The sequence below is a fragment of the Myodes glareolus genome, chromosome 3 (assembly GCF_982192425.1).
Source record: "Myodes glareolus chromosome 3, mMyoGla1.1, whole genome shotgun sequence".
NCBI classification, from domain to species: domain Eukaryota; kingdom Metazoa; phylum Chordata; class Mammalia; order Rodentia; family Cricetidae; genus Myodes; species Myodes glareolus.
The window spans coordinates 38,466,310-38,482,686 of NC_142028.1; the positions used below are offsets into that span (position 1 = coordinate 38,466,310).

Genomic DNA, 16,377 nt, shown 5'->3' on the forward strand with positions numbered 1-16,377 from the left:
CTAGAGGGGAGGCAGAAATCAGGAGAGTGGGAACCAACTCTCTTGGGGTTGAAGAGTGGGATAGACCGCGGAGGCTGAATGGGAGGTGGTTTCTGCCTGCTAGACACCTCGACTTCCAGCCAAACTCAGAAGATTCTCCGTGTGCCCCTGCTTTGGAGGCTCTGGCTGGCTGTGTGCGTTAGGGGAGGTGTTTCTGCCCCTTCCAAATTGTCTCCTGTCACTGCAGTATGATTTATGTGCTTTTCCTCTAAAACCTGAGAACACTGGCTACTGACGCTGCCCTGTAGTCTGTCTAATAAGCAGAATCTTCTTGTTATGCACAGGATGCTAGGGGCCAGAAGATGAGGGTGGGGGGATATTCACATTGGGTTGTGCTTTGTTTTGTTTAATCATGGAAAACACCAAGTTCTTGGTGGATCTCAGTCTATCATAGCGTCTAAGGCTTTGTTGTCACCTTCTGAGGGCTGCGAGTTTGATTCCTAGCTCAACTTTGCAGTAGCTTTTAGGACCATAGCCTGATGGTGTCTTCTGAGCCCCTCACCTACAGAGGTAAAGTTGGGGACGCCATAGTACCCTCCTTCTAAGGATGCCCTGTGGTTGACATGAGAGAAGCACTCACAGAACATGAGCCCTTTAAACACTAGCGTCATTGAGATGATTCTAACAGTGGAGGGGTTGGAAGTTGTAGGGGAATATCTGAAAAGATTGTCACGGTTGTGTGTTGATACAGCCGCTGGGTCTTACAAGAGTGACACTATTTCCATCCGGGCCTGGGAATGCACATGTCTGTGCAGCTGGTGATAGTTCATAGAACATAGTTTTGCCACGTCTCCTAGCTTGGTTTACGTGAATCCTTTGTTCTTCCTCTGTAGAAACTGATAATGAGTGAGACCCACACTCATGTGCTTGTGTGTAAAAATCGATAGTGAGAGCACACTAAGTGTGTGTGGTATATGCACATGTGTATATGTGTTTGTATCCGTGTATGCATATATGTATTTCTTGTATGTGTATGTGGTGTGTTTGTGTGTGTGAATATTGCATGTGTGTATATGTGTGTGTGTGTGTTGTGTGTGTGTGTGTGTGTGTGGCATGTGCTGGAATGTAACTTTTGTCGAAGTGTGTCTGGTATGTGAGGTTGGTGAGTAGTGTATGGTTAATGGTGCATGTGTGGCATGCACTATGTTCTGTGTATGAACTTTGTGTTTATCTATGTGTTGATGTGAGTGTGTGTATGTGTGTCAGGTGAGGTGCTCACAGCTGCTTCGTGGCCTGGGCAGAGGAACGTGAAAAGCATTAGTAGCAATTTGTTGGACAGGAACTGTTTTCTGGTTTGCTCTGGGAGAATTCACTCGCAGGGCTTGGATTTCACTTGTGGAGAACTCAGATGCTGTGTGCAAGAACAAAAACAACCAGCATCCAAAACTCGTCCTGGTGATGTGTGATGCCAGGAGTCCCGTGGTGTGATGGGAATGGTGGCAGGACCTGCCCGCCAGGCCTGGCTGGAAGGAGGCCTTCCCGCCAGGGCTGCTGAGCAGCATTGTGGGCCTCCTGCTGTCTACCCTCAGGATGAACTTAAAAGTCTCTGCTGCCCCATGGTTCTAGCTGAAATTTAAAATGTTTGAGTCTGAGGGTTAATAGTTACAAAGGATATATTTCTACCATGTTTTAAATATTGGCACTTTAAAATAACTTTGCAGCATTCTCTTAAAAGAAGATCAAACTAAAACTCAATAACATTACAGTTTAAAAAGCTGTCTTCTCATGAGATGTTACATAATTCAGAAGAATGCACATATGGGATGCAGCTCCATTTATCTGACCTGGGTTCTGCCCAGATCAAGGTTCTGGGCATGCCCAGAACCCCAGAAGGCAACCTTGTGTTCCTCTGAGTCAACACGCCCCTGCAGGTAACTACTTCTCTAACACTGGTCTCGTGTTTCCTGACTGATTCAACAAGGTCCACACATTTCAAGCCTGTGCGTTATGTAGCCCGTACTTTCTCTCTGCATTGCACTCCCTGAACAAATGCCTCACTTGGAAACATCACTTCTATTCTTACTGGATTTTGGAGCTTCAAACGCTTAGTTATAAAGCTGATTCTTGAACAGATTTTCAGGTGGACATAAGCATTGACTCCTTTTGGGTTTTTATCTGTGAGTGGGACTGCCAGGTTTGGGGAGAATTCTGCAATCCATCAGTGTTCTCAACTGTCCATTCAAGGAAACCCAAAAGTGTAAAGCTTTTCACAGCACTTCTTCTCTTTTTGAATTTATAATTCCCTTCAATTTCCTTCACAGAATTTTACCTTAATATAGTTTTATGCTTAAAACTTATAAATTGATTATCATAATTCTTTTCAACCTATATACAAATTGAGATAGACATTTTGATTTTTAAAGTTACATTTATTAATTAATTCATTTGAGCACAAATGGTTTGTGGTCTTTCGTATTGATGAAGGTTTTCATTTCTTTTCATTGATTTTTATTGAGCTCTACATTTTTCTCTGCTCCCCTCCCTGCCTCTCCCCTCCCCTTCAACCCTCTCCCAAGGTCTCCATGCTCCCAATTTACTTAGGAGATCTTGTCTTTTACTACTTTCCATGTAGATTAGATCCATGTATGTCTCTCTTAGAGAACTCATTGTTGTCTAGTTCTCTGGGATTGTGATTTGTAGCCTGGTTTTCTTTGCTTTACGTTTAAAAACCACTTATGAGTGAGTACATATGATAATTGTCTTTCTGGGTCTATGCTTTTGTTTTTTTGATTGATTTTAAGTTTTTAGTTGCAGGATATATACACCATAAACAATCCTCTCTTTGGTACTTTTCCATGGGCCTTAAACTACAGCAAGAAGTCTATAATGCTTCCTTTTAAAATAATAGGTAGAGAGTGGGAGGGAGAGAGTACAGGTGCTACAGACCCATGAAAGTTAAAGGAAAGACACAGGAACTTTCAGCTTTGAAAACTAGCCCTATACTCTCAGTCTTAAGATGGCCACACAGCCCAGAGAGGGAGGGAGCCACCACAGGTTACACACCAATTCCAGAAGTGAGATTAGAACTTGGGTCTTATCATTGATTTCAGCTCTCAATTTGATTATTTTCTGCCATCTAGTTTTCTTGGGTGAGTTTGCTTCTTTTTGTTCTAAAGTTTTCAAATGTTCTGTTAATTCACTAGTGTGGAATTTTTCCATAGCTTCTCTATGTAGGCATTTAGTGCTATGAACTTTCCTCTTAACACTGTTTTCATTGTGTCCCATAAATTTGGGTATTTTGTGTGGTCATTTTGATTGATGTTTAGAAAGTCTTTAATTTCTCACTTGATTTCTTCCTTGACCCATTGATGATTCAGGTGAGCATTGCTTAATTTCCATGTGTTTGTGGGCTTACTTTTTCAACAGTAGAATTACTGTTGAATTATAGTTTTAAGCCATGGTGATCTGATAAGATACATGTGGTTATTCCAATTTTTTTGTATCTGTTGAGGTTTGTTTTGTTACCGAGTATGTGGTCAGTTTTTCAGAAGGGTCAATGAGGTGCTGAGAAGAAGGTATATTCTTTTCTGTTTGGATGGAATATTCTATAGATGTCTGTTAAGTCCATTTGAGTCATAACATCTGTTAGTTATCGTATTTCTCTGTTAATTTTTTTGTCTGACTGACCTGTCCAGTGGTGAGAGTGGAGTGTTGAAGTCTCCCACTATTAATGTGTGGGCTTCAATGTATGATTTAAGCTTTAGAAGTGTTTCTTTTACATATGAGGATGCCCTTGTATTTGGGGCATAGCTGTTCAGTACTGAGATTTCCTCTTGATGGATTTTTCCTGTGACTAATATGAAATGTCCTTCTTTGTCTCTTTTGATTGATTTAGTTTGAAGTCTATTTTGTTGGATATTAGGATAGCTACACCCACTTTTTTCTTAGGTCCATTTGATTGGAAATTTTTTCCCAACCCTTTACTCTACTCTAAGGTGATGTCTGTCTTTGAAGTGTTTTTTGTATGCAGCATAAGGATGGATTCTGTTTTCGTATCCAATCTGTTAGCCTGTGTCTTTTTATAGGTGAATTGAGTCCATTTATATTAAGAGATATTAATGACCAATAATTACTAGCTCCTGTTAATTCAGGTTTCTTTGTTGGTGATGTTAATTTGTGTGTTTTTCCCTTCTTTGGGATTTGCTGCTGTGAGACCATCAATTGTCTGTGGAATATCTTGTTTTGTCCATCTATGGTGATTGTAAGTTTTGCTGGGTATAGTAGTCTGGGATGGCATCCTTGGTCTCTTAATGATGCATAACGCTTGACCACGATCTTCTGGCTTTCACTGACTCCAATGAGAAGTCAGGTGTAATTCTGATAAGTCTGTCTTTATATGTTACTTGGCCTTTTTCCTTTACAGCTCTTAATATTCTTTATTCTGTATGTTTCTTGTTTTGATTATTATGTGATGAGGGGACTTTTTTTGATCCAGTCTATTTGGTATTTTGTATGCTTCTTGTATTTTCATAGACATATCTTTCTTTAGGTTGGGAAAGTTTTCTTCTATGATTTTGTTAAATATATTTTCTGTGCTTTTGAGTTGAACTTCTCCTTCTTTTATACCTATTATTCTTAAGTTTGGTCTTTTCATGGTATCCCATACTTCCTGGATATATTGTGTTAAGCTTTTGTTGGATTTAATGATTTTTTTGACTGATGATTCTATTTCCTCTATTGTATCTTCAGTGCTTAAAATTCTCTCTTTCATCTTTTTTTAAATTTATTTATTTATTATGTATACAATATTCTGTCTGTGTGTATGCCTGCAGGCCAGAAGAGGGCACCAGACCTCATTAGAGATGGTTGTAAGCCACCATGTGGTTGCTGGGAATTGAACTCAGGACCTTTGGAAGAGCAGGCAATGCTCTTAACTGCTGAGCCATCTCTCCAGCCCTCTCTTACATCTCTTGTATTCTGCTATTTATGTTTGCATTTGTGGTTCCTGATCACTTTCTCATGATTTCTGTTTTTATAATTCCCTTGGCTTGTATTTTCTTTATTGTTTCTATTTCAGTTTTCAAGTCTTGAATAGTTTCTTTCATATGTTTGATTGCTTTTTCTTAGTTTTCTTTAAGGGATTTGCTAATGTCTTCCTATTTTTTTGTTTGTCTTTTCCTCCATTTCTTTGAGGAAATTTCTCATTTCCTCTTTAAGAATTCTCCTAAAGTTATTTTTTAGGTCATTTTCTTCTGCTTCATCTATATTTGGTTGTTCAAGTCTTGCTGGTTGCTAGATTTTACTGGTGTCATATTGCTCTTTGGGGTGTTATGTGTGTTCTTACCTTGTCTACCCATCTTTTCTTCTGGTTGGTATAGTTGGGGCTTTCTGTGACTCTGATGATTAATCTTCTGGATGCCATCCAAGGTTCATATTGTTGCTCTTCGTGGTACAGTCACTGCCATGGTTCTAGTTATCCCATTAGTCACTCTGTTCCTGAAGTCACTCAGTGATCCCTGGGTTTGCTCGGCTCCCCCATCGAGTTTGCTGTCTTAGGCCTGCTCTGGTATAGATTCCCAGCTCAGACCCAGTTTCTGGACCACTAAAGGATTGGCTTGAGTGACTTACGAAATTCGTGGGTTACGGCAGGGGACTGGATGTAACTGGATGTAGGCAGAGGGGAGCCTGGGGTATTTTTGAGAAGGTTGTCAGTGAAGAGCAAATGTGACATCTTGAAGATCTGGATCTATTGAGGACCCAGGAAGGGGTTGCTGCACCTGAGTTGTGGCAATGACAGTATTAGGATTTGGCAAAATGTTGGGTTGTGACCATTAGGACATCAAGCCAACTAAGGTTGTTAAGGGTTTGAAGGACTGAGGTGGGTGAGTTTGTTTTGTTTTACTTCACCTCCCAGCCTTTGAACTTTCCTCCTGGTTGCCCAGACCCAGCTCCATCAGTCAGAACTTCTCCAAGTGTGGACTAGGTTCTTTTAGAGGTACTTGAGATGTTTAGGAGCTTAGAGTAATTGAAAGCAGTATAGGCAGGACCTTGAAGCACACTGGAGCTCCAAATACCTTCTGATGCCTTTTGGGTCCTGCCTGCACTAATGAGAAAAATCTTAACATTTCTCCCCGGGCCACCTCCTTTTTGCTGACAAAGAATAAGCCTCTTGGGCAAGGCCTCTGACCCTTTGGCAAGCCCTAGTTGTAGTGTGTAAATAGGATTTTAAATGTTATTTTCATAGAACTCATTTCCCATATCCCAGGATGCAGGGGCTGGAGCAATATAGAGCTCTTTAGTTAAAGCAAATTCATTCCAGTGAGAAAAGTTAGTCAGTCTGCTGATCATATGGAGTAACAATGTAGCCAGTGGCCTATGCATCAGTCAGGAACCTTGATGGCAACAGGGAGTAACTCAAGCCTGGGAAACAGTAGATTAGACTGTATAGCAGAAAGGGGCCCTTGCCAAATCTCCGCATAGCAAAGTTGGGGCTCTGTGTGGGTTCTGGGGGGCATGGGTCTACTGCTGTTCCCAGCCCCAGCCTGATGCTCATTAGCTCCTTGCTTCCCGCAGAGATCCGCATGCAGCTGGTGGAGCAGTTCAAATGCCTGGAGCAGCAGTCAGAGTCGCGGCTGCAGCTGCTGCAAGACTTGCAGGAGTTCTTCCGCAGGAAAGCTGAGATCGAGTTGGAGTATTCCCGCAGCCTGGAGAAGCTGGCCGAGCGCTTCTCCTCCAAGATCCGCAGCTCCCGGGAACACCAGTTCAAGTGAGAAGTTGGTTGCGGGTTCTGGGATGGGAGGTGTCCTTGGGCAGGAGGGCTGTTGGCAGAGGCAATGAGCAAAGAAGGCCAGGACCAGATCCTGACCTGCAAGGTCCTGCAAGGTACTGGGTTCAGCAGCTTCCAGGAGCTGGTTGTTCTCATGCACCAAGTAAAATGCTGATGGCTTTCATGCAGAAGGTTGCTATAGAGTTAGATGGGTGGTATGGAGCTACTTTTGCTTATGCCCAGCTGAGACTTTGTACCTCCTTTCAACACATCCTGACTTTATCTGGTTGGGTTTTAATTGGGTATCATCTCAGCTTCTATGTCCTTAGGATGTCTTCTCGAGGATTGGATTCACAGAGCATCCCTCTTCTTGCCATTCTGGATGACCTCAGTACTTAAACACTCTCCTACCTTCTTATTTATGACACACAGGCCCTTCGATATCCGAACTGCCCTGAGTAGTAAGGGTCTCTATCTGACGAGGCAGGTTCTGAAGACTTCCAGTTACACCCTGAATTGTGGCTGGAGCTATCCACAGGGGGTGTGCACAGCTGGGTTCTCATCACTGGCCCCTCCTTCCTCTTGATTTGAAATCAGCCCACCTCACGTGCTGAGTGTAAGCATGGAGGAGAGGGGGATGGCAGGCCTTGAGGACACAGGGGTCCCTTATTCCCTCACCTTGTCTGTAATGAGTCCCACTAGCCCCTCATGGGTTCATTAACTCAGCCACCAGCTGATGGGAGGCCCAGCTGGCAGTCGGACCATGTGGGCTGCTTGGCTCACTATGAAAGTCTAATTAGGGGGTCACCCAGGCCACTGCAGCTGGGGTAAACCCTCTACATGGCGCTAATGTGATGGGCTTTTGGAGGTTGAATTTTCTGGGCAGGCTGATTCACCTTTGACTCCAGGGTGCTCAGGGACCTGGTCACTGCTTCTGTTCATAGGTTCTCTGCTGTGTTCTGGTCCTTCAGCCTAGATGTCCTGAGAAACTAGGCTGTCTTACAGATTCTTCACATAACAGAGCCCAAGCTTCCAGGTTGCTTTCTGGGGCTGGAGGAGGGACCTGGGGCTTGTTTTAGTCTCATTGCTGTAATCCTAGCTGAGGAAGGAGATGGGAGGAGGGAAAGAAAAGAGAACGGCAGGAGGGGAGGGCGGAATTTATTAATTCTTGATTCACACAGTTTACTTGAGTTGAGAGATTTGACTCAGAGAGGGAACTGATTTGCGAAGGTGCCACAGCAAATTAGGGACAGAAGTGGGGCAGGAACTGAGGTCCTTCTGCTCTAGGTTAAGGTGTTTTCCTTTGTCTGGTGGGTACTTCTCCCTAAGGCCCAAGCTTTTCCCCATCTGCCTGGGCCATGGGGCTGTTTACAGCTGTGGACAGTGCTAAACTTAGGTTCAGACCTAGCTAGGAAATGTTCCAGGTGGCACTTGATTTAAAGAAAGGCGTAAGGACTGTAATGGAGAGCCAACAAGTTAAGAGGCTTGCTGCCAAGCCTGACAACTTGTGTTTTGTCCCCAGAACCCATATGGCAGAAGGAAAAAATTGACTTCTTGTCCCCTATGTCCACAGAGCCTGATGCCAGCTCCTGGGCTCTCCTGGGGGAGCTTGAACACTGTAGAGAAGGAGGGGGGATGAAGATTGGCATCCATCCTGCACTGACTTAAGATGGGAAGAATTTATGGTGGGAATGAGGCAAAGCTGGTGCCCTGGGCCTTGATCTGTCCTTTGTGCATGAGCACTGGGTTTTAAAGTCTGAAATGGCTGATGAGCAAGGGTATCTAGCACCTAGCAGAAGTCTTGGCCTATGGTTGGTACATATGTTTCTTGAATAAATGTCCAGTGCTAATTAGAGTTGCCACAGGGGGCAGTGTATCTTTGGACTTCCTCAGATGGGTGAAATGTTTGAGCAAAATGTTCCCCACTCATGTGCCTGGCATTGGTGCTGTGTTGCTGCAAGGACAGCTGACCTTGATAGTAACCTTCTGGCTGGAGGGTGGGGACCATTAAGGGACAGGTGTGAAGGCTTGGTACAATAGAGGCTTCTCCAAAATGCAGGGGCCTCTCCAGCCTCCTGCATCAGAAGCCCTGGGGCATCAGCAAGCCTTTCTGGGGAAGCTGGTAGCCAGTCACTTTGGATGGGTTTCTGCATGACCAATGGTACTCGGTCTTTTTCATGGGCTATGCTGGCCCACCTTTCTTGTCACCAGCAGAGAAGTCACAGTCTTGCCCTTTCTGGAAGAGCCTGGTTTTTCCTTCTGACGATCGGGACCGAGGAGCATTAGATGGGCAGGAAGATGCCATGGAGGGCAGCACGTAGGGGCCTGACCCTGCTTCTCAGGAGGATGAGTGGCCTGGTCCAGACAAGCTGGCTGGGTCTGCAGAAGCAGAGGTTTCTTGCCACCAAGACTTTCCCCAAGAGCTGTATATTCTAAAACACCGATACTTGGTGGGGGAAGTAAAAAGGAAAAGAAAAAGAATCCTGTATTTGGGAATCACTGTCTATTCTGGAATTCACTATGTAGACCAGGCTTGTCCTCACAGAGATCCACCAATCTCTGCCTCTTGGGTGCTGGGACTAAAGTTTGGCACTGCCACAGCCCACTGACTGCTCTTAACGAGCCCCTGAGATGTCCCCAACACAGTGTTTAGAAGGCTCTGAGAGGTTTTACTAAGCCTGTTTGTAGTGATATTTTATTTGTATCCTAAGAAATAAAGCTTGCCTGAAAATCAGAAAAGTCAAACAGCCACACTGGCCAGCCTTACAGACCAGCAGTGGTGACACACACTTTTAATCCCGGTAGCCACACTAGCTTGCCATAGAAACCAGGCAGTGGTGGTGCACACCTTTAATCCCAGCACAAGGGGGAGGATTATAAGATGGGAGGAGACAGCTCTCAGTCTCAGTCCCATTCTGAGATTCCTGGAGGCAGGATCGCCATTTCAGACAGAGGTAGAGGTAAGAGCCAGTGGCTGGCTGCTTTGCTTTTCTGGTCTTCAGGTTGAACTCCACTATCTGTCTCTGAGATTTTATTAATTGTTCTTTACCTGTTGTCTTCTTTCTGAAAGCTATATGGCCATAGCATTTCCCCTTCCCAGGATGAGTGATTATACTTTACAAACTAGCGCTCCCTAGGAATCCAAATGCATAGCTCTGTTCTACACAAACCCCAAAGTGTAATGACATTCCACTCAAATAGTGCTCTGTATCTGGGGTGACAGGGTCCCTTTTGTTCTGATTCCATTGGGTTTTGGTAGTTCTTGCCTTTCAGGAGAATATGCCTCACGACAGTCCCCTGTCCAGGGTTAAGTGATGCTGCCTGCTCTGTGACCCTCAGAGAAAAGCAGTAGAGAAGTCTGTCCAAACACATTAGAAATATTTGGGGGGAAAGCCAGAGTTTGGGAAGAACTGGGCGGTGTTTGGCTGAATGCTGCATAATATTCTATGCAGAAACTCAGTGCCAGCGCAGCTGGGAGTTTCTTCCAGCTTCACAGAGCAGTTGAGAGGGAGGATTCCAACTGACTTCGTTTCCAAGAAAGCACTTCTTACTGGGGAAGAAGTGCCACGGTTTTCACAGCTGCAGTGTGTCTTAAAATGATAGTATAATTGAGATTTAGGCTTCCAGGTTATTCTTGACAGGAAAGCATTTTTGCAATGTGGAATTTAAAGTTGGTGTGCGGAGGACCCGGAGTTGAGAGGTCTGGGCAGGATGAAGGAAACCCTCAGGTCGGGCTTGCGTTTCCTACTGATAGTTATGACTGCTCCCATGGCCAGAATCACACCAATAAGTTGTTTAATTTTCCCGGTTCCCTCATGTCTGCCTTACCTTGTGCCAGGTGAATAGTGGTCACTGCCTTATGGCACTTTCGTGACATGGAGGACAGATGCATCTCCAGCTTCCTGGGTGACACTAGTAAGGTTTGGGGAAATTAATTTGCCTAGGACACAGCTTTCGTTGCAGATGGTACAGGCAGGATTTGAATCTTGGTTGTCAGACTCTAATGCAAAGCGCCTCTGGCTGTACCACCGCATGGCAGGTCCATTTCCTTGGTTACCTGCCTGGGTTAATGCTTGCTGAGAAGTCACCATATAACCAGACCTGTGTGAGCATCAGGGGTCTGGAAAAGGCACTTGTGAAAAGCCTCTGTGGTGGCCTGACTGTGTGGGTCTCACAGAGCTCAGGTCAGATTAGCAAGGCACCAAACAACAGTTTTTAGGTCTGACATATACCTTCATCCTGCTAGGACTTGAAAACAAGGAAACATTTTTAGTCTCTCTCTTTGTCTATCTCTGTCATAAACACCAGACAGAAATGCTCAGTGCTCCTCAAAATAAAGGAAGGCTCATTGGTACTCCCAGAGTCATAGTTGCTCAATTCTCTCCCAGCCTCCTTGATGCTCCTGCATTGGTAACACCTCCCTGATCTTCCAGCAATCCCCAGGCTCCAGCACCTGCCTTAGAATGCATTCTGCTGTTTGTTTCCCTTCAAGTTGCTTTCTTGGGTACCTTCTATTTATGGCAAGCATTTAAAAAAAGAAATCTAAGGCTAAGGAAAGTTCTTTGTAAATATCTTTAGAAAAAGACAACCGTAGACTTGAGAGATGACTCCATGGGGAAGATACATTCTGTATTGGAGTGTGAAGACCTGAATTCAAGCTCATCAAACCCACAGGAAGACCAGGTGTGCTTGCACTTGTCTATGGCGGCACTTCAGAGAGGGAGGAGTCAGGAGGATCACGGGGGCTAGGCGCCAACCTATCTCTAGGTTCACTGGGAGACCTTATATCAAGGGAGTAAAGTGTAGAGTGATTACTAGGATGCCTGGTGTTTTCCTTTGCACACCACACATACGCACACACAAACACTTAAAATCAAAGGGAGAATATTGAGTCTGGGCTTTGGAATGTGATAATCCCTATGCGAACAAAAGTTCACGCTGCGGTCCATTTCCAGTTACTTGTGAAACATTATCACCCTCTCTCACCTCTAGTTTTCATCCTGTAGATTCTACCAGATCAAGTGTCCATCATTTCTATATTCTATTGTCCCTTGTCTACCTTCTCTCACCTCCAACATCTCTCTTCCTTCTTCTGTCATTTCAACCTTCTACCTTTCACCTTCCATCTCCCACCTTCCATCTCCCACCTTCCACCTCCCACCTTCCACCTCCCACCTTCCACCTCCCACCTTCCACCTCCCACCTTCCACCTCCCACCTTCCACCTCCCACCTTCCACCATCTTCCACCTCCCACCTTCCATCTCCCCCCTTCCACCGTCTTCCACCTCCCACCTTCCATCTCCTTCCACCTCCCACCTTCCATCTCCCACCTCCCACCTTCCATCTCCCACCTTCCACCGTCTTCCACCTCCCACCTTCCATCTCCCACCTTCCACCTTCCATCTCCCACCTTCCATCTCCCACCTTCCATCTCCCACCTTCCACCATCTTCCACCTCCCATCTTCTACCTTTTATTATCACCAACTTCCTCTTCTCATCTGTGGCAGGGCTCTCAGAGGTCACCTTCCACTGTGCTCTCTGTGACGGCTGCAGCCCTTTCCTCTCTTCTTAGTTTTCCATTTGGTCTTCACTGCTCCCACACACGTTCCCTGGAATCCTCAGCTCATAATCAGGGGATGGCAAACTCTTAACCAGATTGTGATCTGTTTGTGTGTGTGTGTGTGTGTGTGTGTGTGTATACGTATAGATCACATATGCATCAACAGCACCCTGGGGTTTGTATTAAGAGTGATGAGCAGATTTAAAGGGCACACTGCAGGTAGGACTTTGGTTTTGCCTCCATTCCATTAGGCAGGTAGAATAATAGTGGATTTTAAGGCTTGCGTAGGTCCTTATACTTTGCAAATTCATTCACGAACCTTAGTTTGATCATCCTTCTAAGAATCCTGGCGGCACATGGAGAGTCAGAGGAGACGCCATCACCCCTCTGGGACAGACAAGGGACTTGAAGGCCAGGCACAGTGGGTCGTAACTCAGGACCCACAGTTAGGTAGGGCCTTCCTCTGCTTGATTCTGTTAGATAAACTAAGGCACAGAGGCTTGAAGGGAAGGAGATGGAGAGATTGCCCAGATGTTTCCTGATGGGGCAGTGGTTTTCATTTCAGGATGTGACCAAAGATGGGGTTCGGTTCTTGAAGAGGGTGCCAACTGCAGGGACTTGTGCTCTCTAGATCCCAAGATCCCAGGACACTGGATTTAGATCCACGTGCCTCTGGGGTTCTGCAGGCTTGGATCTGGGTTCTGTTTGCTAAGCGGAATTTTCCAGCCCCCAGCTGGGAAGCTGGCAGAACTAGCTTGCTGCTAATTTCATTTTCCTAACTTACCAGCTTGGCAAGGCTTGGTCTCTCCAGCTTCAGTCTCTTGGAACCTCATTCCCACCTTTCTTAGCCAAAGAAAGCAAGCAAGCTGTGACTCACCAGAAATGTTCATTGCTAGTTTCTAGCCATAAAAAAAGAAAATATGTACATCTGCGGAAGTTCTGCCCTTGTGTCCTAGCTCAGCAGCTTCTGCCTGCCGAGGAGAAGCTTGGATGCAGGATGAAAAAAGCGTAAGGAGTCACTCAGAGTGGGCCTGAGAGAGGGAAGGCTGCCTCACTTCGTTTTGGTGTCTTCTAAGAAGGGGGCTGTAGCAAGCAAAGATAGCAGAGGATGTTAGGTATCAGGCCCAGGGACCCTTTGGAAAAAGAACAGGTGTCCCCAGGAAAAGGAGAGTGGAAGCAGAGGTTCCTGAGCATCCCCATCCTGGTCTGTCACCTGTGCTCTGGACATTGTTTTCTGCAGTCCCAGGTTAACGTGGATGGTACATGGGATGAGGCACCCAGGACCCGTCCCCCTGCAGGCTCCTAGCCACACTGTGCAGTTGCTTATTCTACCCATTTATTCCTATGCTTTGTCCACACTGATCTTTACTTAGTCCCTTAACTACATGTACTAAATCCCCTGCCCCTTAAGAGAGGCCTTGCTTCTAGTACTTTACCTTCACCCCCTCTAATTCTTCTTAGAAGCCCACCTTACTTACTCCTTCCTCATAGACCCTTCAGTGGAACCTTGAAGTCAGGCCTCAAGGTCTTTGCTCTGGGCTCTCGTGGCATGGTATTTACTCTAGCACTTCCTGTCAGTGTAATTCTACACACACCTGTGATGTCTCTAATGGTGGAACAATGGTCTTTATCCTGCCACTTGTATTATTTTAATAAAATGCAGATTGGCCAGTAGCCAGGCAGGAAGTAGAGGCGGGATGACCAGGCAGGATGTAGAGGCAGGGTAATGAGAGCAGGAGGAATCTGGGAAGAGGAAAGCTCAGTCTGCAGTCATCACCCAGACACAGAGGAAGCAAGATGAGAATGCCTCTCTGAAAAAGGTGCCAAGCCATGGGGCTAACATAGACAAGAATAATGGGCCAATTTAAGATGTAAGAATTAGTTAATAAGAAGCCTGAGCTAATAGGCCAACCAATTTATAATTAATGTAGACCTCTGTGTGTTTCTTTGGGATTGAATGGCTGTGGGACCGGGTGGGACAGACACCACTGTGAACATGATTCTGCCCCCCCAGCACACTGTCTACTGTATGGAGAACAGGAGCCTCACATGTGCTCAAGGCCATCTTGGTGTCTGGCCCTACAGAATGCACATCATAAAGGCAGTGCACAGATGAGCCACTGAAGAATGACCAGGGAGCTCTTTCCTGGTGTTTAGTGGCATGATTTAGTAGCTAGGCCACCTGCATAGGTGACCTGTGTATTGTCACTTTGCTCGACGGTAGATACAGATCTATAGATATAGAGCACCACTCCCAGGTCCAGGTGTCTTTCTCTTTCACCTTGGTGGCTCTTACTGATAGCCCAGTGAGGTAGTGAGGGACTGCTACCATTGTGGCTAAGGTCACAGATGCCAGCCTTCAGTAGAAGGTCTAGTTCTAACTCTGATCCTGGCTATGAGAAGCCTACTTGGCATATTAGTTGCCTTTGGTTCTGTGGTAAATACCATGACCAAAAGTGATCGTGGAAGAAAAAGTTTATTTTGTTGGCGTATGGTTCCAAAAGGGAGGCCATAATGACTGAGGAGGTATGGCGGCAGATAGCCATGGCGGAAAGCTGACCAATCACATCTTCAACCACAAACACAAAGCAAAGAATGAGAACTGGAAGGGGGTGAGACTATAAACTCCCCAAACTGTCGCCAGTGATACCTCCTTTAGCAAGGCTGCACCTCCCCAGACAGGAACTAACCAGGGACTGGGTGTTCAGACAGAGGAGCTGATGGAGGACGTTTTACATTCAAACTGTCGTGCCTAGCTTTTTGTTTGTGTGAGCTGGGACCCACATAGATGAGTGGAAACAGGGCAGGGAGGAGATGGGAAGGCAGAACTAGCTGTTTCCCATGCTGGGTGGAGCTTGGAGTGAACATGCTGCCTAAAAGGCAGGTATGGCACACTATCCTTGCCTATCGGGTCCTTGTTCCTAGCCATGGGAGTCAGGAGAGTTGCCTCTCTCTGACTGCCGCCTCTCTGAAGGGAGGGGCGGTCTCCCTCCCAGCCATACCTCTAACCTTTGCTTCATTCCCCCAAGGCTACTTCAATGTCCCCAGGTGTCCAACTAGAAAATGGGTGTCATCCTGGCGTCTCCCTCCTCACCCCCCACCATTCTCACTTGGCCCCCAAGTTCAGTCAGTACCCAGGCACTGAACCCTTCAACTTCTCTCTTGGCCCCTGAATGTCGCCCCCTGTCCTCCCAGGGTCTAACTGTAAGGACTGAGAAGACACTTCGACCCCTTAACTCCTTTGCTCTAGATCAGTTGTTCTCAATCTGCGGGTCATGAGTCGAACGACCCTTACACAGGAGCCACCTAAAACCATCAGAAAACACAGATGTCTACATTACGATTCATAACAGTAGCAAAATTGCAGATCTGAAGTAACAGTGAAAATATTTTTATGGTTGGAGTCACCGCAACATGAGGACTGTATTAAAGGGTCACAGCCTTAGGAAGGGTAAGAACCTTTGCTCTAGATCCTTCAATTGCTCCCTGATGACTTCAGAATAAAGATCCAACTCTTTAATGGTACTTAAAGGCTCTCTGCTATTGGTCTCTTCCATATTCCCCAGCCACATCTGTCACCTGGGATCTCACCCCAGAGCATCACATGGGGCCCCGAAGCTGCCCATCTGCTCACCCGTATGCTCTCTTGTCCTTTTGGCCGGCCCTTTGGTAATAGTTCTCCACCCCGAAGATTCTGCTCTGGGAATGTCCACTCCAGCTTTTGATCCTCAATCTAGAAAGTATGATCTGAAAGAAGACAACAGTGACCACCTTACTTCTGAGTCTGGTATGGGGAGACTTAGTAGCCTCCTTCCTGTGGATATGTTAATGAGGCTACAGCGTCATCTCCTGTCTCTCATGCATCTTTAAGTAGCAGGCTCAGGCGGAGGCTCACCAGAGAAGTTAAGCTTCTATACACACAGCACCTGCACGAACTAGTGTATGTGCACATGTGTGAATGCATGCACCCCCACATATGAACACATGTAAATGCGTGCACCCACAGAGAGACGATGAATGGAAGCCTGAAGGAGCCCCAGATCTCTCTTCAGTACATTAGCTGCTGCTGC

At 45.8% G+C, this 16,377-nt stretch overlaps 1 protein-coding gene across 4 annotated transcripts in view; it reads left to right on the top strand.

The window, feature by feature from the left end:
- The window catches only part of Srgap3 (SLIT-ROBO Rho GTPase activating protein 3), a 229,499-nt gene that overhangs the window by 111,507 nt on the left and 101,615 nt on the right, over window positions 1-16,377 (top strand). For all 4 annotated transcript variants that reach the window (XM_087904445.1, XM_048438547.3, XM_048438548.3 and 1 more), the window contains exon 2: window positions 6,553-6,745. In XM_087904445.1, coding sequence (XP_087760571.1) covers window positions 6,553-6,745 — 193 coding nt within the window. The remainder of the gene's footprint in view (window positions 1-6,552; window positions 6,746-16,377) is intronic.